This window comes from Corylus avellana, chromosome 5 (assembly GCF_965113065.1).
Source record: "Corylus avellana chromosome 5, dhCorAvel1.hap1.2, whole genome shotgun sequence".
NCBI classification, from domain to species: domain Eukaryota; kingdom Viridiplantae; phylum Streptophyta; class Magnoliopsida; order Fagales; family Betulaceae; genus Corylus; species Corylus avellana.
In genome coordinates, this window is record NC_142494.1 from 14840164 (window position 1) to 14862943 (window position 22780).

At 35.7% G+C, this 22780-nt stretch overlaps 1 protein-coding gene and 1 pseudogene across 1 annotated transcript; both read left to right on the forward strand.

Annotated features, from left to right (window-relative positions):
• Positions 1–6457: 6457 nt before the first annotated feature.
• Positions 6458–8286, forward strand: LOC148585823 (uncharacterized). The gene is made up of 3 exons (XM_088516774.1): positions 6458–6857; positions 6942–7118; positions 7823–8286. The coding sequence occupies exons 1-3, from the start codon at positions 6458–6460 to the stop codon at positions 8284–8286; spliced, it is 1041 nt and encodes a 346-aa protein (XP_088372900.1).
• A 13931-nt stretch (positions 8287–22217) lies between these two features.
• LOC148585824 (U2 spliceosomal RNA) lies at positions 22218–22333 on the forward strand (annotated as a pseudogene).
• Positions 22334–22780: the final 447 nt, after the last annotated feature.

Below are 22780 nucleotides of genomic sequence, written 5' to 3' on the forward strand. Positions count from 1 at the left end.
TTTTAATAGGTGAGGCTCAACATGTGGAATATTTAATTTAAATGGGGATAAATTAGTGGAGTCAATGCTCGATTCCAAAATCTATGGCTTTGATACCATGTTAAATTACCATTTGTCCTACAAGGTTAAGCTAATAGGAAGATGTGAATTTAATCACTTAATCATTAGTTTAACAAATATCTGATACGTGTTCCATTAGATCACATGATATTAAATTAATCATTTTATTGGAGGAAAACCCATCTATCTCTTTTCCTAATTGTATCATAATTCCTTACATTGTAAGATGCCAATATCATCATTTGGTCTTCACTGGTTTCCCTATGTCACACTACACAAACGAAAAATAAGAAATATGAAATTACCAAGAATAGCTTTCCAGGCTTTTTGGAGATTTATATATTTCTAGGAGTCGAAAAGTCTTAAATTCTTGCAGGGATCTCATGAATGAATGAACATGCAACCTTAAATTCTTGGTGGTGGTTGGTGACATGTTGTTGATGCTGTTTGTAAAGTGCTTTGGTGTTGTTGGTGGCTTTGTTTTTCGGCCCATGAAGCTGTTGTTAGCTCTAATTTTTGAAGGCATTACAATGATATGTATTTGTTGAATCTTCAATGGGCATATTTGCCTTTTAAGTTGGTTGACTAATAGATTCTTCAACATGAATATTTTTGCTAGTTATTCGATAGAGAAGTGTTTATACTTGATAACTTTTTTATTGATTGTTTATTTGTCATAAGTTGGTTGTCCAACACGTGGAATATTAAATTTAAATGGGATAAATTGACGGAGTCAAGGTTCGATCCCAGAACCCCTAGCTCTAATACCATGTTAAATTACCAATAATCTCAACAGCTTAAGCGGATAGGAAGATGTAAATTTAATCACTTAATCAATACTTTAACAGGCATATGCCATGTTCATTTGTAGACCAATAAAAGTAAGGGGAAAATATACATTTTTCCCTCTCAAATTACTACTTCATTGTCAATGTCTCTCAAACTACTAATTATGTTAACCTCTCTCATAAACTAACAAAACAATGTCAATATCCCCTCCCCACTCCTCCCCTAAAGACAAAAATATCCTTGATTTTTTTTTTTTTAATCTTAAAATTATAACAAAAACTAAAAAAAAAAAAAAAAAAACAAGTATTTTCTTTTTTAGAGTTTTTTTTTTTTTTTTATAAAAAAAAAAAAAAATTATAAGGATATTTTTGTCTAACTAAAAATTTTTAGGTAATTTTTGTCTTTTTGCCAGCATTTTGGGGACAATGTCATTGTTTTGGAATTTTAGGGGAGATACCATTGGTAGCTAGCGGGAACATTGACAATGCTGAGTAAACCAAGTGTTTGTGTACACCATTGCAATTACCATGCAAGATCACATGTGAAAGAAGGGCATTATGGCAAGTTTTGAGTCGAAGTGCTCATGCGACCACTTTTCCATCCAAACTCATGGATTATCTAATGGCGTGGCATTTTTGCCAAAATTTGGTAGTTTGATGTATCAAATTGTTACACTTGTAACTTTATGGGGCTTTAATGAAAATGCCTGGTAGTTGAGGAGGCCTTTTTTTTTAAAAAAAATATATATATTTTTCCCATTAATAAAATATGAACACTTGATGGCTTACTTTGAATCCTTCAATTAAATTTAGGAAAAAAAATATAAAAAAGCCATTTCAACTAACAATCGTTTTTGAAATAGCCCCAATAAATTTAAAGTGTGCGAAAGTGATACATCAAACTACCAAAGTGTGTCAAAAATATCTGTTTTATTTTTTTTTTTTTTAAAAAAAAAAGAAAGAAAAAAGGGGTGGCTGCCACTGGTGAGCCTCCCCAAAGATTGGGGTGGCCCTAGATTTGGCTGGAGGTGATAGCAAACACTAAACCTAGTGTTTATGTAGAACACAACAATTACCATGCAAGAAGATCACAAGTAAAAAGAAGGGTATTATGGCAACTTATGAGACAAAGTGGTCACTTGCAAGGCACCTTACCACTTTTCCATCAAAACTGACAAGATTGCCTAACGACATGGCCTTTTTGCCACATTTTGGTAATTTGACGTATCAAACGGTTTTCAAACGGTCACACTTGTAATTTTATGGGATTTTATAAAACACACCTCGTATTTGATGGGGCTTTTTGATATTTTTCCCATTAGTAAAATATGCACACTTTATGGCTTACTTTGAATCCTTCGATTAGATTTAAGAAAAAAATTATGAATTGGTACATATGGTTTGAGGTCCTGATAAATAGTTCAGTGGGGTTTCAAAAGTGACTAAACACTCCGTCTCGTAGACACCAAAAAAACGAAAGAAAGAAAAAAAAGCCTCTTCCCCAAGAAAAGTTGACATAATTTGTTAGTGGGCCACATAAACAAAAAAAATATTATGACCTGTTTAAATTACAATAGAAAATAACAATAAAAATTTAAAAATATAACAAAACACTAAATATAAAAATATAAGATGGGGTGGCCGAAACCACTCATGGCCATTTGAGCATATTTGAGGGTGGCTCTTACGACCATTGAGGGTGGTTTGGCCAATTCAAATGGAAAAAAAATAAAACTTCTAAATTTAGAAGAAAAAAAATTGAGGAGTTCGAATGATCCGTTTTGGCCAAATGGGGGTGTATATATCTCTTTGGCTTTTAAATAAGACATATTTTCTTTGGGGAACCAATAACCATAACACTCACTTTCTCTGACCATATAATATACTAGAGCTATAACTGAAACAATTTGACATAAGTAAACTTGAACGGCATTACGTACCTAAACTAGTGTTGTTTTTACATAATGCCAAATGAAACGGTTAATTAAAGCTGTCAGAAAAAAACAAATTAAAACAAAAAATGCTCAAAAGAGCATATTTGTTAGGTTCTATTAGCAAATGTAAATAGAACCTAACTTAATTAACACCCCATTTTTTTAGTAAATAATTAGGTATTCACTACGTGATTTGTTCATATTTCCTTCAAATAGTATATGTTAAAGAGTTTTTTGGTTTTTTTTTTTATTTTTTTTTTTATGGTCTTTCGCCAATAATTTCCACCACTATATATACAGTTCCTAGACACCATTTGAAATTCACTCCGATTTTTTTCTTTTTTTTTTATAAAACACCATGATCTCATTCAGTAGACTTGCAGTGTTTCTACTAATCTGGCTTACGTTGTCTGTGATTGAGTTTAATAATGTTGCAGGAATTGGGAAACATCACCCAAAAACTGTAAAAATCATTAATGATTTAGGCCATGGATTGCCTCTTACCCTTGCCTGTAAATCAAAGAACGACGATCTTGGTGTCCACACACTGAAACCAAATGGCTTCTTTGAGTTCAACTTTACACCAAACTTCTGGGGGACTACACTATTCTTTTGTAGATTTACGTGGAAAAATCAAAGCCATTGGTTTAATATCTACGACTACGCTAGAGGTGATGAATGCGTGAATTGCACTTGGAAGATTAGAACAACTGGTGCATGTTTTCTAGACCCCAAGAGAAACGAGTACGATTTATGCTATTTGTGGACTGATCAAAACTCACCTGATCGTGCATGATTACAAGCCAACGACATTCAAAATGAAGAGTTTATCAAGTGAATTGTGAAATAAAGAGCAATTGAAAGTCATTATTATTATTATTATTATAGAAAATTATTATTATTTGATCCAATTGTTTCAAAGTTTCGATGGAATCACGTTTATATCTCCGCTACTAGTGCTTTTATCAATCTCAATCCCCTTCGCTGCTTCCACTATAGTGACAATTCTTTTTTATGCCTGATAACTCCTCTGTCATTAGTCGATGTCTTGCTCTTAGAAATAGAACCATAAGAAAACAAAAGACCGACTGGAAACCAATTTCGTTATTCTAAAGGATTCGTGAAAACAAAACCTAACAAAACGAATAAAACCTCACCCCATAGATCACTACGAAAAGCAGATGTAGAAAGAATACATTCTTATTTAAAAGCAACAAAAATACAATAATAAAAACCCAACACACCCTCACGCGTTCCACGCACCACCGCCGACCAGCTATCCGCAGCTAGAAAGCGCCCCGAGGACGATTGACACATGCACGTTGATTGATTGATGGTGGAGGCAGGAAAATTGAGGGGGAAGGACAAAGGGGGCGTGGAGGAGGGAGTCGTAATTCGCTCACCCTCCCGGCTCTGCTATGCTTTCTCATCGCTGCTCTTTTTCTAGGGTTTGACTGCTCTGAAACAAAAATAAAATCCAAAATTTTCTTTTAATAATTATATTTGTATCTTACTCTTCTTTTTTCCTTGTAGTTTATTCTAATTAATTTTGGGAAAAAATACAAAATTAATCTTTGTGGTTTATCTGATTTGCTATTAACTCCCCGCGGTATTAAAATGAACTCAAAGTTTCTTCAGGTATGTTATAAAAACAATTTAGTCCTTACAGTCAAATTGCGTTCACTGACTTAACAGATTTTGATAGCGTGAAACGTTAGAGCTAATAAAGTTGTGATACTTGTTTGATTTAAGTTAGTGTCACACTAACGGAATCTGTTAAATTAGTAGACAAAATTTTACTATAAGGACTAATTTTTTATTTTTGGAATAACTCAAGGACATTTGAGTTCATTTTTATATTACATAGAACTAATTGTAAATTAGATAAACTACAACAAGTAATTTTGCATTTTTTCCGTAATTTTGAATCACAAATGTGGCTGTAGATTTAATTGTATCATAGTGATTAAGTTGAGCTAATTATACGTCATATATATGGTATTTAAATGAATGATTTGGTTTTAATTACACTAAGATCATATCTAGATATTATTAAATAAACCTGTTAGTTCAAGAGTTGTTGAATTGGCTGGATTCGTGTGAACAAAATATTTGTGTTTAATTAGCTTGTTTGAATGTGCAGTGTGCAAGATAGCAAAAAAATAAGCTAAATAGGTGAATCACACAGGGTCTCGTCTGAAGGCTCGTTTGCACTACGTCCGAACGAGAAGAATGAAATCTTTCCAGAAAGTTTCGTCTGAAGCACCGTCTGCAACACCGTTCGGACGAGATTGCTATGCAAGAAACTCGAGAGCTTCGTCTGAAGTCTCGTCTGCACCATCGTCCGGACGAGATTGCTATGCAAGAAACCCGAGAGCTTCGTCTGCACCATCGTCCGGACGAGATTGATATGCAAGAAAACCCGAGATCTTTGTCTGAAGTCTCGTCTGCACCACCGTCCGAACGAGATTGCTATGCAAGAAACCCGAGAGCTACGTCTGAAGTCTCGTCTGCATCACCGTCCGGACGCACCGCTCCAGAGAACTAGAGTTAGCGATTTTAACCTAGTTTCGTCCGAACGGTCATTCATGTCGTTCGGACGTCTAGTGCATTGCATGAAATTTCTATGTAGAAACTAGTTCTCGTTCGGACGCCTTGTAGCATATAAGGTTGTTAGTATTTGAATTTGTATTTTAGCTGGACTAGGAGTCCATGGTCTATATATTTGAAACTATGCATAGAAGTATAGTTATGATTTCTAATTAGGTTTTAAGATATTTTGGGCTAAGAAAGGAGCTGGAGAAATCGAAGTCAACCGGAGTTCCGGTGAAGAGAGATCATGTAGAAGGAACAATCCAGATGTTCTGGAAGAACTACTGCCGTAGCAGATAAGTGGGTCACTTGTCTAGTATACTTGAATGTCAAATGCATAGGTTATGTAAGTCTTCGACATTAAGATATTTCTTGTTATTCTACTGATTTAGTTGATTTCCTGGGTTTGGCTGCCCCGGAGAGGTTTTACATTTAGAACGTTGTCTAAATGGTTTCCTCTTGGTAAACAAATCTTTGTGTTTCTTGATTGTTGATTTATTTCCGCACATGATTGTTTAATTTGGAGTCTTATTAGTTTTTCAATTGGTATCAGAGCGGGTTCACTTGTTTGGATTTATTTCCTAAGTGTGATCCTAGACTCTTCATAAAATGTCTCATACTATTGCACCAAATTCTCTTCCCGTTTTTGACAGATCAAATTATTCTTTTTGGAAAATCCGTATGAGAGCATATCTCAAATCCGTAGATGTTTGGCATAGTGTTGAAACTTGATGGACTCCTCTGGTTAAAGCAATTGTTGAATGGACTACGAATGAAAAGAGTGACTCTTCTGCAAATGGCAAAGCTTTAAATTCCATATTCACATCTATCTCCATGGAAGAATTCTCAAGAATTTCTCGATGTGTGATAGCTAAAGAAGCATGGGAAACATTGGAAATTACTCATGAAGGAACTCAAGTTGTTAAAGCTTCAAAACTTCAGATGTTGGTTTCAAAATTTGAAGAGATTAGGATGGAAGAGGATGAGACATTTGATGAATTTTATTCTAAGCTTAGCGTCATTAGAAACAATACTATAAATTTAGGGAAGAAAATATCTGATGCTAAAATAATCAAGAAAATTATGAGATCTCTACCTGCTAAGTTTATTCCCCAGATTGCTGCCATACAACAGAGTAAAGATCTAGAAAAAATGAGAGTAGAGGAACTTGTAGGTTCACTGCAAACCTTTGAGCTTTTGTTAACCCAGTCAAAAACCTCAAAAAATGTTGCTCTTAAGATCAAAACTCCTAAAGAAAAATCTAGAGATTCATCCAGTAAGGATTCAGGAGATGATGAAAAAATTGCCTTGATTGTTAGGAAGTTTCGAAAATTTGTCAAACCTAGATCTGAGAATTTTAAAGGTAAGGATCATAAAAAACCTGTGAATGCTAGACATGAAGGTAGAGAAAACTCCCAAGACAGAAATGTCTTTGATCAGAAAGACAAAGTTCCTCGTGGTCGTAAGTGTCATGAGTGTGGAGGTATTGGTCATATCCGTGCTGATTGTGGGAATTTGAAAAAGTTAAAAGGTAAGGCATTTAATGTGACTCAAAGTGATGAGTCAGATAATGATGACTCTGAAGAAGATGAAGAAGAAAATGTTAACTACTTAGCCTTTACTGCTTCATATGGTAATCAGTCATATACCTCAGGTGTGCAAGATGTTTCTGAATGTGAATCTGATAATGAGTATGATCTACAAACTGCTTATAATCAAATGTTTCAGGAGTTTAATAATCTGAGTCAGCTGAATAAAAAGAATGTGAAGAGACAGAGAATGAAAACTTAATTGAAAAAATTAGGTTCCTAGAAAAAGAGTTGAATGAGTCAAAAAGTCACCTTAACAAATTTTCAAGTGTTAAACTTGATAAGATGTTACATGATCAAAAATCTTCAAATGATAGGTCTGGATTAGGTTTTGAGAAGTTTGTACGTTCGAAATCAAATGCTGCTTCTACTTCAAAAATTATGTTTGTTAAACCCAAGATGAAAGAAGTTGATACTAAGTCTGGGTGTTTACCTAAAGATGTGTCTCTGGATAGGCAGAGAAAAGTTCAGTTCAAAATTCCTCAAAAGAAAGTGTCTGAATCTGAGTTCATTCCCACCTGTCATTACTGTGGAATCATTGGACATACTCGTCCAAACTGTTTTCAGCTTAGAGCAAGACAACCATGGTCCACATAAAATGGTCCCAAGAAAGATGAACCTGGGATTGGCAGACAATTGCTGGTGTTAACTGCTCAAGTAAAACTTATTAGTGAAAAATTATCTACTCTGTCTAATTGTTCTGATTTGAAAAATTTTCCTCTCACAACTGATAAAGTTCAGAAAAATCAAGTTTAAGTTAAAAAGAAAGATAATCTACGTCTAGTTGTTCATACTGCCTTAAGTGTGCTTAATTCATGTTTGTGGTATTTGGATAGTGCATGTTCTCGACATATGACAGGTGACAAGATATTTTTTAAGGAGCTCAAAAAAGGCAGAAATGGAAACATTACCTATGGGGATGGCAGTAAGTCTAAGGTAATAGGTCAAGGGATTGTGGAAGTTCCTGGTGTAGCTTCTCCTCAAGACGTGCTATATGTGGAAGGGCTCAAAGCAAATCTTCTGAGTATCAGTCAATTTTGTGATAATGATCTTGTAGTACAATTCTCAAAGAAAGAATGTAGCATATTCGATGCTCAAGGAAAATGGTTAATGGGAGGAGATCGGACATCTGATAATTGCTATGGTATCTCTCCAACCATGCAGACTAAATGTCAAAAAGTTTCTCTAGACATTGGAGAATTGTGGCATCAACGGTTGGGACATTTGAATTATCATGATCTAGTTAAGATAGCTAAGAAAGAAGCTATTAATCATTTACCCAAAATCAACTATCTGGAGAAAGGAAAATGTGGACCATGTTAGCTAGGTAAGCAAACAAGAAATCCATATAAGAAAACCTCGGGTATTTGTACATCCAGAAACTTGGTGCTTCTTCACATGGATCTTATGGGTCCGACACGGACAGCCAGCTTGGGAGGAAAGAAATACATTCTAGTGATTGTGGATGATTACTCACGGCACACCTGGATCAGTTTACTTAGAGAGAAATCAGAAGCATTTGATCAAGCCACTATGTTGTTTAAAAGGATACAAGTTGAACAAGACTGCTCTATACAGAGAATTAGAAGCTATCATGGCAGAGAGTTTAAAAATTCCAGTTTTGAAGAATTCTGCAAAAATTTTGGAATTAAACAGGAGTTTTCTTCTTCTATTACTCCACAACAGAATGGGGTCGTTGAGCGAAAAAATAGAGTGATTCAAGAAATGGCTCTGGTCATGATCCACTCTAAACAATTAGCTCAACATTTATGGGGAGAAGCAGTTCACACAGCATGTCATATCATAAATCGTGTGTTTCTCCTCCCCACAACAGACAAAACTCCATATGAACTTTGGAGAGGGAAGAAGCCAACAGTGAAGTACTTCCGAGTGTTTGGGAGCAAGTGCTATATTCTCCGTGATAGAGAAAGCCTGGGGAAGTTTGAAGCCAAGAGTGATGTAGGGATTTTTCTTGGATACTCCACCACTAGTCGAGCTAGTCGAGTATACAATACCAGGACAAAAGTGGTTATGGAATCGATTAATGTTGTAATTGATGATGAATCGATCACTGATCAAACTGAGGGGGAGCAAGCTGAAGTTAATAATCAAGGAAATGGCATCTCTAAAGACATTCCTGATATTAATGACACCACTGGATCATATACCTCTGAAGATATTGGGCACTCACCTCAAGTTGAAGAAGTCAAAGAAACATCTCAAGCTGAAGAAGTCAGAGAAACACCTCAGTCCCCACATCCGGATATCATAACCAAAGAACCTTCCTCTCGGGTTAAGCTCAATCATCCTCCAGAAAATTTGTTGGGCACTGTTAATGAAGGTAGACGACTGAGAAATAGGGTAGTTAATCAAATGTCATATTCCCGCTATTTATCTCAACTGGAACCCAAGAAAGTTATTGAAGCACTTGAAGATGAAAGCTGGGTAACTGCCATGCATGACGAGCTGAACCAATTCACCTGAAATGATGTATGGATTCTGGTACCAAGGCCAACAGATCACAATGTCATTGGCACAAAAATGGATTTTCAAGAATAAATCTGATGAGCATGGTACTGTGGTGCGCAATAAGGCTCGACTAGTAGCTCAGGGATATACTCAAGTTGAAGGAGTTGATTTTGATGAAACCTTTGCTCCTGTTGCAAGGTTGGAATCCATTAGAATTCTGCTAAGTATTTCATATCTTCTCAAGATTAAATTGTATCAGATGGATGTCAAAAGTGCATTTTTGAACGGAATTCTCCAGGAAGAAATATATGTAAAGCAACCTAAAGGCTTTCAAGATCATCAATTTCCTCATCATGTCTATAAACTCAAGCAAGCCCTGCGAGCATGGTATGAACGGCTCACTACATATCTTCGCAATCAAGGTTTCATCCGAGGACAGGTTGATCGGACCTTATTCATCCGGAGAAAAGGTGAGCACAAGCTAATTGCGTAGATCTATGTTGACGACATCATTTTCGGTGCCAAGATTGACGCTCAGGCACACACTTTGTCTGAGGAAGTGAAGATAGAATTTGGAATGAGTTTGATTGGGGAGTTGACTTACTTTTTGGGGTTTTAGATTAAGCAATCCAGCAAAGGTATTTATGTCTCACAAACCAAGTTTGCTAAAGATCTGGTCAAAAGATTTGGCATGGACGGCAAAAGTCATGCTCGCACTCCTATGAGTACAAGTGTAAAGCTAAGTACTGACTTGTCTAGAAAATCCGTTGATCAAACAATGTATCGAAGCATGATTGGAAGCTTTCTCTATCTCACAGCCAGCAGACCCGATCTATCATTCAGTGTAGGGGTATGTGCAAGATTTCAAGCCAACCCAAAGGAATCTCACATGACAGCAGTCAAACGTATACTCCGATATGTAAATGCAACTGCTAACTTTGGTGTTTGTTTTTCTAGAGATACAAATCTAGAACTTGCAGGTTACTACGACGCAAATTGGGCTGGAAATGCAGATGATCGAAAAAGCACCTTTGGTAGATGCTTTTATGTCGGCACGAATATGGTGTCATGGATGAGCAAAAAACAAAATTCAATTGCTTTATCCACTGCCGAGGCAGAATACATAGCTGCAGGGAGCTGCTACACACAGTTGATCTAGATGAAACAACTCCTAGCCGATTATGGATTTACTCAAGCAATGATGAGTATCTGCTGTGACAATACAAGTGCCATCAACATATCGAAGAATCCAGTTCAACACTCTCGGACCAAGCACATAGACATTCGTCATCATTTTATCCGTGACTTGGTAGAAAATCAGGTGGTATCTCTTGCTTATGTGTTTACTGAAAACTAATTGGCTAATCTATTTACCAAACCTTTAGATGCATCTAGGTTTGAGTATCTCAGGAATGCAATTGGTATATGTGGTATGGCGTAATCTATAACTTTGCATATCTAGGATAGTTTTTATGTTGAAAATTTTTTTCCTAGTGCCAAAGTTACTTCTGTTAATTTTTTTTCTCCCCTTCTTCGTTTTGTTTTAATTTGCTGCTTTATTTGTCAATTTAATGAAAAAAAAAAAAGGAAATAGAAAATTCTGTCCATTTTTTTTCAGTTTTTTTTTTTTTTTTCCCTTTTCCTCATTTTTTTCCTTGAATGCTTTGTACTGGTTCTATGTGTTTATGACCATAACATTTCAAAATCTCATGTGAAGTCATGTCCAGTCATTTGCAAATGGGTCTATTTGGCATAAGGCACTCTTTGAGCTTTTATTTATTGCATGAACTTGATGAATGATTGTGTAGCTTTTCATGTAGGATTTGGTTTATGCTGATCATGCACAATTTAGAGTCTGTCTACATTTTAAAGACTATGAAAAAGGGTTAAAGGTCACATTATAGGCGATGTATGGTTCAAAGACTCGGTTAAAATTGACCAATTCACTAGTTGAACCTATATCCTAAAAACTCCTGCATTGTTGTGCACAAAGCTATATGGCATAGCTCTAAAAGAGCAATTTTGAACTTCAAGGTTCTATGTCATTTCTGTTAAAAGAATCCCTATAGAAAAAGTCAGTGACCAAATCATTACGGAAAAATACGGTTGCTAAAGGATTTGTAATAACCTAATGCGTGCTCTATAAAATGATGTATTGGATGAGGGATTCTAGGCCCTAGCATTATAAGGCTTGCCTTTAACCGAGTTTTTGTTTCCGTCATTACATGCAAAGTTTTTTTTTAAAGTTTTTTCATCTATTTTAAAATTTGACTGGACTCTCACACACTTCACTTTTCAGCATGAGTATATTTGTCCCATTGGCTAGCTAATGTTCATAAAGTCTTGAATCGTGTATGTGTCTGCTCAAATGGTGTCTCAATGCACAAGTGATTCCATTTTTTTAAAATGAAATCATGTACATTACATGCTATTTTGTCACAAATGCTCTATGCACTGTGTCCCAGGTTTGGCATTTAGGGGGAGAAAGAGTGTAATTTGGTCAGTATTGAAACTGCAAGTTCATAAGCCTCATCCGAACGCTAAATGAGCTCGTCCGGTCGAGATCGTGACAGACACATTTTTTTAAAACCCCGCGAACTGGTCTGTCTATCTCACTTTGAATATTTGGTGTTTGCTTTCACCATTTTCTCTCTTCTCTACGCTTCTCCATTGCATTTGTGTGGATCTCTCTCCACCCCAAAACTCCCAAATATAGTTTCATCTGCTCCTGTTTGCATTACTTGGCATAGGTAATTCCAGTCATTTGTTTCTTTCTTTTCTTTCATCAAACTTCCGAAATTAGGGTTTACATTGTGTGCTTATTTCTATGTTAAGTAGTGTCCTAAGATTGGCAGCACTGGAAATTGAGTTCCAGTCAAATGTATTTAGGATGGGTATTCACTTGGGAGCCACATTTGTACATCAAAATTTTTCCTTGCCCACCGAGTGTTTGACAAATTGTCTGAATGGCATTGATTTTGGTTCAAAACATGTCTTGCTTATTCATTTCCCAACATTTGATATGTTTATGCATGTTGAAAGTTCATACACTCCATGTTCGATTATTTGTGTTGGTATTATGCAATATGGGTTCATGTGTATAGGCTATGGCGAGTGGATCTCCATCTCCACGAAAATTACCCATCCGCACAAAGAACAAGGCCCAAAAGAGAAAGACAATGGAGGATGCTGCTCCCATCCATATTTCAAGACCTGATATTGGCTTTCGCTTTCGGAACAAGTTAGCCAAGAAAGCTTTTCAGGATCGATTTCATGACCGCACTATTATTTCAAAAAGACCGGTAAATCTATCTAATCTTCAGGAGGAGCCATTCAATATCATCTCTTAGATTTTCACTCAGCGGCAATGGCACTACTTCATATCAACCCCTGTTCATCCATTTATAAATCTGGTTCGGGAATTCTATGCCAACATGGAAATTCAGCCAGCCACCGAAGAATCTCTCCAGATTGTCACATTTCTTCGGGGTGTACACATTGTCGTCACCCGTGAAGTAATAGCAGAAGTCACAGGCATTCCACTCATTGAAGATTCTAGTTTTCCATTTTCGCAAGATGATTTTCCTTCCAAATCTGCCATGTCAAAACTATTCATTCCACCAGACTCATACAATTTTTCGCGCGACAATATGAATGTGATTCCTCTTGGACATCTCTCTCATCATGTGAAATTATTAGCTAGAATTGTCATGAACAACGTGTTTCCAATCGATCATCATTCGGATCTTGGTGTGGCACGAGGGAGCTTCCTCTTTGCACTTCTCACGGATGTCAAGATTGATTTCGCATCCCATGCTATTCGACTCATGAAGGCTATGTTCATTGAGAGTTCAGTTTCATTGCCATTTGGAAGTCTGATATCGCGCATCATTGCTAAATTTATTCAAATCCCTGACTCTGAACCAACCATCAAGCATCTTGGTCCTTTTTGCAAAGCCACCGTCAGTCGATCCAAAGGTCAGATGCGATTGCGAGGTACTGTGGATTTTGATGACGACACTGCTGTTCCTGTAGCCACTGCTGGACCCTTGGCATCCGCTACTCCGTCTGTCCCTGTGTCTCTCGACGATGTAATGACAAAGCTAAATGCAATGGCATCTCAAATGGCAGGATTTTCTTCCATCTTCTCTCAATTGCAGACCTATGTTCATGATTTGAAGAACAAGTTCATAGGAGCCTCTGCAGCCGCCAACACAGTTGCAGGTGATCTTGTTGAGGAGCAATTTCCGAGTGATCCACCTGCTAAAGATTAGTCCTTTTGTTTTTCGTGACAAAAAGGGGGAGTGAAATGAAGTTTTTGTTTGTGTTTTAGAACTTCAACTTATTTTACAGCTCTTACGGTTTCAATTTTCACATACATGATAAACTATGTTACAAATCTTAATTAAAGTTTGTCTAGCAAATTGATTTAATATTTTGTCAACGAATAGCCAAAGGGGGAGTTTGTTAGTTCAAGAGTTGTTGAATTGGCTGGATTCGTGTGAACAAAATATTTATTTTTAATTAGCTTGTTTGAATGTGCAGTGTGCAACGTAGCAAAAAAATAAGCTAAATAGGTGAATCACACAGGGTCTCGTTTGAAGGCTCGTTTGCACTACGTCCGAACGAGAAGAATGAAATCTTTCCAGAAAGTTTCGTCTGAAGCCCCGTCTGCAACACCGTTCGGACGAGATCGCTATGCAAGAAACCCGAGAGCTTCGTCTGAAGTCTCGTCTGCACCATCGCCCGGACGAGATTGCTATGCAAGAAACCCGAGAGCTTCGTCTAAAGTCTCGTCAGCACCATCGTCCGGACGAGATTGATATGCAAGAAACCCGAGAGCTACGTCTGAAGTCTCGTCTGCATCACCTTCCAGACGCGCCGCTCCAGAGAACTAGAGTTAGCGATTTTAACCTAGTTTCGTCCGAACGGTCATTCATGTCGTTCGAACGTTTAGTGCATTGCATGAAATTTCTACGTAGAAACTAGTTCTCGTCCTTACTAACCGTCTGGACGCCTTGTAGCAAATAAGGTTGTTAGTATTTGAATTTGTATTTTAGCTCGACTAGGACTCCATGGTCTATATATTTGAAACTATGCATAGAAGTATAGTTACGATTTCTAATTAGGTTTTATGATATTTTGGGCTAAGAAAGGAGCTGGAGAAATCGAAGTCAACCGGAGTTCCGGTGAAGAGAGATCAAATAGAAGGAACAATCCAGATGTTTTGGAAGAACTACTGCGGTAGCAGATAAGTGGGTCGCTTGTTTGGTATACTTGAATGTCAAGTGCATAGGTTATGTAAGTCTTCGACATTAATATATTTCTTGTTATTCTACTGATTTAGTTGATTTCCTAGGTTTGGCTGCCTCAGAGAGGTTTTACATTTAGAACGTTGTCTAAATGGTTTCCTCTTCGTAAACAAATCTTTGTGTTTCTTGATTGTTGATTTATTTCCGCATATGATTGTTTAATTTGGAGTCTTATTAGTTTTTCAAAACCCGTTTCACATTTGCTTAACTTAGTTGATAAATGTCACTAAGAGGTAACTCAATTGGCTGAGACCGCGCATAATGGAGCGGAGGTCACTAGTTCGAATCCCTCTCCCCACTCTTATGCGGACATGTCAAAAAACAAAAAACAAAAAAAAAGATTCAATGGATAAATAAAATTATATTGTTAGAACATTGAATAACTTTCAAACAAATAAAACAAAAAATCCTAATTAGCCACATAAACACCAATCATGATTTATATTGTGACACGTTTGACTTACAATAGAAAATTAAAAATATATCAAAAAACTAGATAAAAAAATATAAAATGGGGATTGGCCAAACCCCCACCAAATGCCCAAATGGAGGTGGCCGAAACCATCTCTAGCCATCTGAGCATATTTGGGGGCAGCCGAACCACCCCTATGCCCATTGAGGGTGTTTCGGCCAACTCAAATGGCGAATATATATATATATATATATATATATATATATATATAGAGAGAGAGAGAGAGAGAGAGAGAGAGAGAGGGGTGGTCGAGTCATCTGTTTTGGCCAAAAGGGGTGAATCGCTCCGGCTTTTAAATAAGCCACATTTCTTTGTGCAACCACGTACAAAACTCACATTCTCAGACCATATAAACATATTATAGCTATAACTGAAACCATTTGATATAAATAAACTTTAATGTCATTATATACCAAAACTAATGTTGTTTTTGCGTAACATCAAAAGAAACAGATAATTAAAGTTGTCTGAAAAAACGAATTAAAACAAAAACGCTTAAAAGAGCATATTTGCTTGGAATACGTATTAAATTAGCAAATGTAAATAGAATCTAACTTAGGCTTTGTTTGTTTCAGCATAAAATATTTTCCATCGTAAAATAGTTTTAGGAATGTCACTTTACAGGAAATTACGAAGAAAACAAATTACGGCGTTTGGCATGCGCACGGAAAACATTTTCAGGGAAGTCATTTTATAGGAAAATGTTTTACGATTAAAACATTTTTCGGCATTTGACGCACGCACGGAAAATCACTAATTTTTTTTATATTTTCATTCAATCATATTAACCTATAAAATAATTTTGAAAAATAAAACTAAAAATTATGTTTAATTAAAATATAGAAATTAACTAACAATAATTTAGTGTTTAATATCATTCTGCGTACACACAAAATACCGAAAAATATTTTTCAGGAAAATGTTTTCTGCTGAAAACATTTTCTGATGTCGGGGACCCGCCTGATTTTTCGTTGATGCCCAAATACCGAAAAATGTTTTCCAAAAAATCATTTACAGGAAAATGCTTTCTGCTGAAAATATTTTTTGACAAGTCCTAGGTGGGTCTTGGGTGAGTCTCGGTTAATTTGTTAGTGGGCCACATAAACACAAAAAATATTATGCCATGTCTAAATTACAATAGAAAATAACAATAAAATTTTAAAAATATATCAAAACACTAAATATAAAAATATAAGATGGGGTGGCCGAAACCACTCATGGCCATTTGAGCATATTAGAGGGCGACTAAACCACCCTTACGACCATTGAGGGTGGTTCAGCCAACTCAAATGGTAAAAAAATAAAATTTGTAAATTTAGAAGAAAAAAAATCGAGGAGTTCGAGTGATCCGTTTTGGCCAAATGGGGGTGTATATATCCCTTTGGCTTTTAACTAAGACATATTTTCTTTGTGGAACCAATAACCATAACACTCACCTTCTCGGATCATATAATATACTAGAGCTATAACAGAAACAATTTGACATAAGTAAACTTGAACGACATTACGTACCTAAACTAGTGTTGTTTTTACATAATGCCAAATGAAACAGTTAATTAAAGCTGTCTGAAAAAACAAATTAAAACAAAAAATGCTTAAAAGAGCATATTTGTTAGGTTCTATTAGCAAATGTAAATAGAACCTAACTTAATTAACATCCCCTTTTTGTAGTAAATAATTAGGTATTCACTACGTGATTTGTTCATATTTCCTTCAAATAGTATATGTTAAAGAGTTTTTTGGTTTTTTGGTTTTTTTTTTTTCATTTATGGTCTTTCGCCAATAATTTTCACCACTGTATATACTGTTCCTAGATACCATTTGAAAGTCACACCGATTTTTTTTTTTATATATATAAAGCCAGCGTAGTTTACCAAAAACAAAAACACCATGATCTCATTTAGTAGACTTGCATTGTTTCTACTAATGTGGCTTACATTGTCTGTGATTGAGTTTAATAATGTTGCAGGAATTGGGAAACATCACCCAAAAACTGTAAAAATCATTAATGATTTAGGCCATGGATTGCCTCTTACCCTTGCCTGTAAATCAAAGAACGACGATCTTGGTGTCCACACACTGAAACCAAATGGCATCTTTGAGTTCAACTTTACACCAAACTTCTGGGGGACTACACTATTCTTTTGTAGATTTACGTGGAAAAATCAAAGCCATTGGTTTAATATCTACGACTACGCTAGAGGTGATGAATGCGTGAATTGCACTTGGAAGATTAGAACAACTGGTGCATGTTTTCTAGACCCCAAGAGAAACGAGTACGATTTATGCTATTTGTGGACTGATCAAAACTCACCTGATCGTGCATGATTACAAGCCAACGACATTCAAAATGAAGAGTTTATCAAGTGAATTGTGAAATAAAGAGCAATTGAAAGTCATTATTATTATTATTATTATTATTGTAGAAAATTATTATTATTTGATCCAATTGTTTCAAAGTTTCGATGGAATCACGTTTATATCTCCGCTACTAGTGCTTTATCAATCTCAATCCCCTTCGCTGCTTCCACTATAGTGACAATTCTTCTTTATGCCTGATAACTCCTCCGTCATTAGTCTATGTCTTGCACTTAGAAATAGAACCATAAGAAAACAAAAGACCGACTGGAAACCTATTTCGTTATGCTAAAGCATTCGTGAAAACAAAACCTAAGAAAACGAATAAAACCTCACCCCATAGATCACTACTAAAAGCAAATCTGGAAATAATACATTCTTATTTAAAAACAACAAAAATACAATAATAATAACCCAACACACCCTCACGCGTTCCATGCACCACCGCTGACCAGCTATGCGCAGCTAGAAAGCACCCCAAGGACCATTGACACGTGCACCTTGATTGATCTATGGTGGAGGCACGAAAAATGAGGGGGAAGGAGAAATGGGGAGTGGAGGAGGGAGTTGTAATTTGTTCACCCTCCCGGCTGTACTATTCTTTCTCATCGCTGCTCTTTTTCTACGGTTTGACTGCTCTTAAACAAAAATAAAATCCAAAATATTCTTTTAATAATTATATTTGTATCTTACTCTTCTTTTTTGTTTGTAGTTTATTCTAATTAATTTTGGGTAAAAATGCAAAATTAATCTTCGTTGTTTACCTGATTTGCTATTAACTCCCCGCGGTATTAAAATGAACTCAAAATTCCTTTAGGTATTTTATAAAAACAATTTAGTCCTTACAGTCAAATTGCATTCACTGACTTAACTGATTTTGATAGCGTGAAACGTCAGAGCTAATAAAGTTGTGATACTTGTTCGATTTAAGTTAGTGTCAGACTAACGGAATCTGTTAAATTAGTAGACAAAATTTTACTATAAGAACTAATTTTTTATTTTTGGAATAACTCAAGGACATTTGAGTTCATTTTTATATTACATAGAACTAGTTGTAAATTAGGTAAACCACAAGAACTAATTTTGCATTTTTTCCCTAATTTTGAATCACAAATGTGGTTGTAGATTTAATTGTATCATAATGATTAAGTTGAGCTAATTATACGCCATATATATGGTATTTAAATGAATGATTTGGTTTTAATTATACTCATATCATATCTACATATAATTAAATAAACCCGTTTCACATTTACTGAACTTAGTGGATAAATGTCACTAAGAGGTAACTCAATCGGCTGAGACCACGCATAATGAAGCGGAGGTCACTAGTTGAATCCCTCTCTCCACTCTTATGCGGACATGTCAAAAAAAAAAAAAAAAAGATTCAATGGATAAATAAAATTATATAGTTAGAACAATGAATAACTTTCAAACAAATAACACAAAAGATCCTAATAAGCCACATAAACACTAATCATGATTCATATTGTGACACGTGTGACTTACAATAGAAAATTAAAAATATATCAAAAAACTAGATAAAAAAATATAAAATGGGGATTGGTCAAACCCCCACCAAATGCCCAAATGGAGGTGGCCGAAACCATCCCTAGTCATCTGAGCATATTTGGGGGCGGCCGAACCACCCCTATGCCCATTGAGGGTGTTTCGACGAACTCAAATGGCGAATATATATATATATATATATATATATAGAGAGAGAGAGAGAGAGAGAGAGAGAGAGGGGTGGTCGAGTCATCCGTTCTGGCCAAAAGGGGTGTATCGCTCTGGCTTTTAAATAAGCCATATTTCTTTGTGCAACCACGTACAAAACTCACATTCTCAGACCATATAAACATATTAGAGCTATAACTGAAACAACTTGATATAAATACCGAAATACCGAATACCGAAAAATGTTTTCCAAAAAATCATTTGAAAGGAAAATGCTTTCTGCTGAAAATATTTTTTGACAAGTCCTAGGTGGGTCTTGGGTAAGTCTCGGTTAAGTTTTGGGCAGGTCCCGGATGGGTCTTGGGCGAGTCCTGGTCAAGTCACAGACGGGTCCCGACGGGGTCCCAAGCAGGTCTTGTCGGGTTTCGGTCAAGTCCCGGGCAAGTCGTGGTCAAGTCTAGGGCGGGTCCCGAGCAGGTCTCGGTTGGGTCCCGGGCAGGTCCCAGTCGAGTCCCAGCTAGGTCCCGAGCAAGTCTCGGGCAAGTCCCGGTGAAGTCCCAGGCGGGTCCAGGCCAGGTCGGGTCTCAGGACTTGACGGAAACAATTTGATATAAATAAACTTCAATGTCATTATACGTAAACTCTTGTTGTTTTCACATAACTCCAAAAGAAATCGATAATTAAAGTTGTCTGAAGAAATGAATTAAAACAAAAACGCCAAAAAGAGCATATTTGTTTGGAATACGTATTAAATTAGCAAATGTTAATAGAATCTAACTTAATACCCCTTTTCTTTTGTAAGTAAACAATTGGCATTCACTAAGAACACTAGCAACAGATGCCCTATATGCCATTCCCTTCCCTATGCTTAGGGAAAATTAAAAAAAAACCACAAAAACACACCCACATCAAAAACCCAATATTTAGCCTACACCAAAGGATATCTACCGTATTTCTCAACGCATTGGGAAACACCGTAGATACCAATGCTTTATTAAATTATAAACAAATCATTTTCTCTCATCTCTCCTTCACGTGTCCCAACAATTCTCCTACCTCTCTCCTCTCTCATTGGTTGCAATGATCCAAAATAATTAGTATTTAATTTAGATAGGAAAAAATAAGGGAATCTATTGTCAAGTATTTTTTTTTTTATAGAGAATTAAAAAGTAGTTTTATTCCCTAAATTGAGGGAAAATGGTTGGGAAACTGCTGCTAGTGCACTTGTAGCAGAGGCCATATGTCATTATATGTCCTTCCCTTCATTATGTTTAGGAAAAATTTGAAGAAAACCACAAAAAACTACTCACATCAAATTCCCTACATTTAAACCAACTCTTAAGGGTTGCTACAGTATTTTCCAATGTGTAGAGAACCAAAAATACATTATTTTAATATAAACATTTCTCTTTCCCCTCTCCTCTTTCATATTTTTGTCTTTAATTGAGATTGTATTGGAATTTTGTGAAAAAAGAGAGGGTTGGTAGGAAACTTGTATTTTGTAAAGAAATAATATTTTAATGGTATAGGGAAAGGTGATGGAAGCTATTGTGATAGAGAAGTAAAATGCAATTTTGTGCCTTAAACTTAGAAAAAATCAAAAAGAAATTACTGCAAGTGCTCTAAGTGATTTGTGTGACAAAAGAAGATTTTCTTGAATCCTTTTCTTTTGTAGAAGAGATTTTTAAGGAATAAGGAATACATAATATGAAATCACGTCTCCTTTATTGTTTGTCTTTGACTTCCTTTTCTACTTGTTTTCTTTTTCCATATGCTACCAGAATATTTCATTACAAGTTTATCCAAGCTTTCCTTTTCTACAATTTATTTCCTGAACGGTCATTGCGCTTTCTTCATGATCCACGGCATCTAGAAAAAAACTTTATGGTCTTTAGCCAATATTATTCACCACTATATATACAGCTCCTGGAGACCATTTGAAAGTCGCTCATTTTTTTTTTAATAAAGCCCCCCGGCGTAGATTGCAAAAAAAAAAAAAAAACATGATCTCATTCAGTAGACTTGTAGTGTTGCTAGTAATGTGGCTTATGTTGTCTTTGAATGAGTTTACTATTGTTGCCGGAATTGGGGAGCATCACCCAAAAACTGTCAAAATCATTAATGATTTAGGCAATGGCTTCCCTCTTACCCTTGGCTGTAAATCGAAGAACAACGATCTTGGTGTCCACACATTGAAATCAAATGGCTTCTTCAAGATCAACTTTACACCAAACTTTTGGGGGATTACACTATTCTTTTGTAGATTTATGTGGAAAAATCAAAGCCATTGGTTTAATATCTACGACTACGCTAGAGACAGTAATGTATGCGTGAATTGCATTTGGAAGATTAGAACTACTAGTGCATGTTTTCTAGACCCCAAGAGAAACAAGTATGATTTATGCTATCAGTGGACTGATCAAAATTCACCTGATCGTGCATGACTATTATTATAATTATTTAATCCAACTGTTTTGAACTTTCGATAGAGTGCAACATAGTGGGGATACTTCTTGTGGGCTTGATGTTCATAGTGGCTACGCCAACAAAATTGAGGTAGTGTTTTGCGTGCAATGACATAAATCCTTGTACTCTTGATCCATAAATCCTTGAAGTATTGATCGAATTCAAAATAAAAAGAAAATTATAGTCAATTTTTTTTTTTCCTTTCTAAATTTCAAGTTGAATCTTTTACATATAAATAGTGAGTACCATGTCTATTCTTCCTGAAATCTTTCATTATAGGTAAAGTATTAAATCCTTCTAAGAAATAAAGTTTTTTTTTTTTTGTTTTTTTTTATCGGAATGTGAATCAAACAAACCGAAGGGACCCTGAACTATTAAAAGATTAAGAGAAGGATTCATACATTTACTACTAAACTATACATGTAGCAATGTGGTTATTGTATATAAAAATACTTTTTTCGAAAAGGAATATTGGCCATAATAACTAGAGCTCTGTTTGTGTACCTTTCTCAGTCTTTTGGCTAAGATCAAGTGTAGTATTTGTTCTTCTCAGTTTAATATTGTTAAATCACACCTTGTCCCAACAACTTAAGTTAATAGGAAGAGGTAAATTTAATTACTTAATCATTAGTTTAACATCTCCCTTTTAATAGGTGTGGCTCAACATGTGGAATATTTAATTTAAATTGGGGTGAATTAATGGAGTCAATGTTCGATTCCAAGACTTTTGGCTCTGATACCATGTTAAATTACCATTTGTCCTGAAAGGTTAAGCTAATAGGAAGATGTAAATTTAATCACTTAATCATTAGTTTAACAAATATCTGATACGTGTTCCATTAGATCACATGATATTAAATTAATCATTTTATTGGAGGAGAACCCATCTATCTCTTTTGCTAATTGTATCAGAATTCCTTACATTGTAAGATGCCAATATCATCATTTGGTCTTCACTAGTTTCCCTATATCACATGACACAAACAAAAAATAAGAAATATGAAATTACCAAGAATAGCTTTCCAGGCTTTTTGGAGATTTATATATTTCTAAGAGTCAAAAG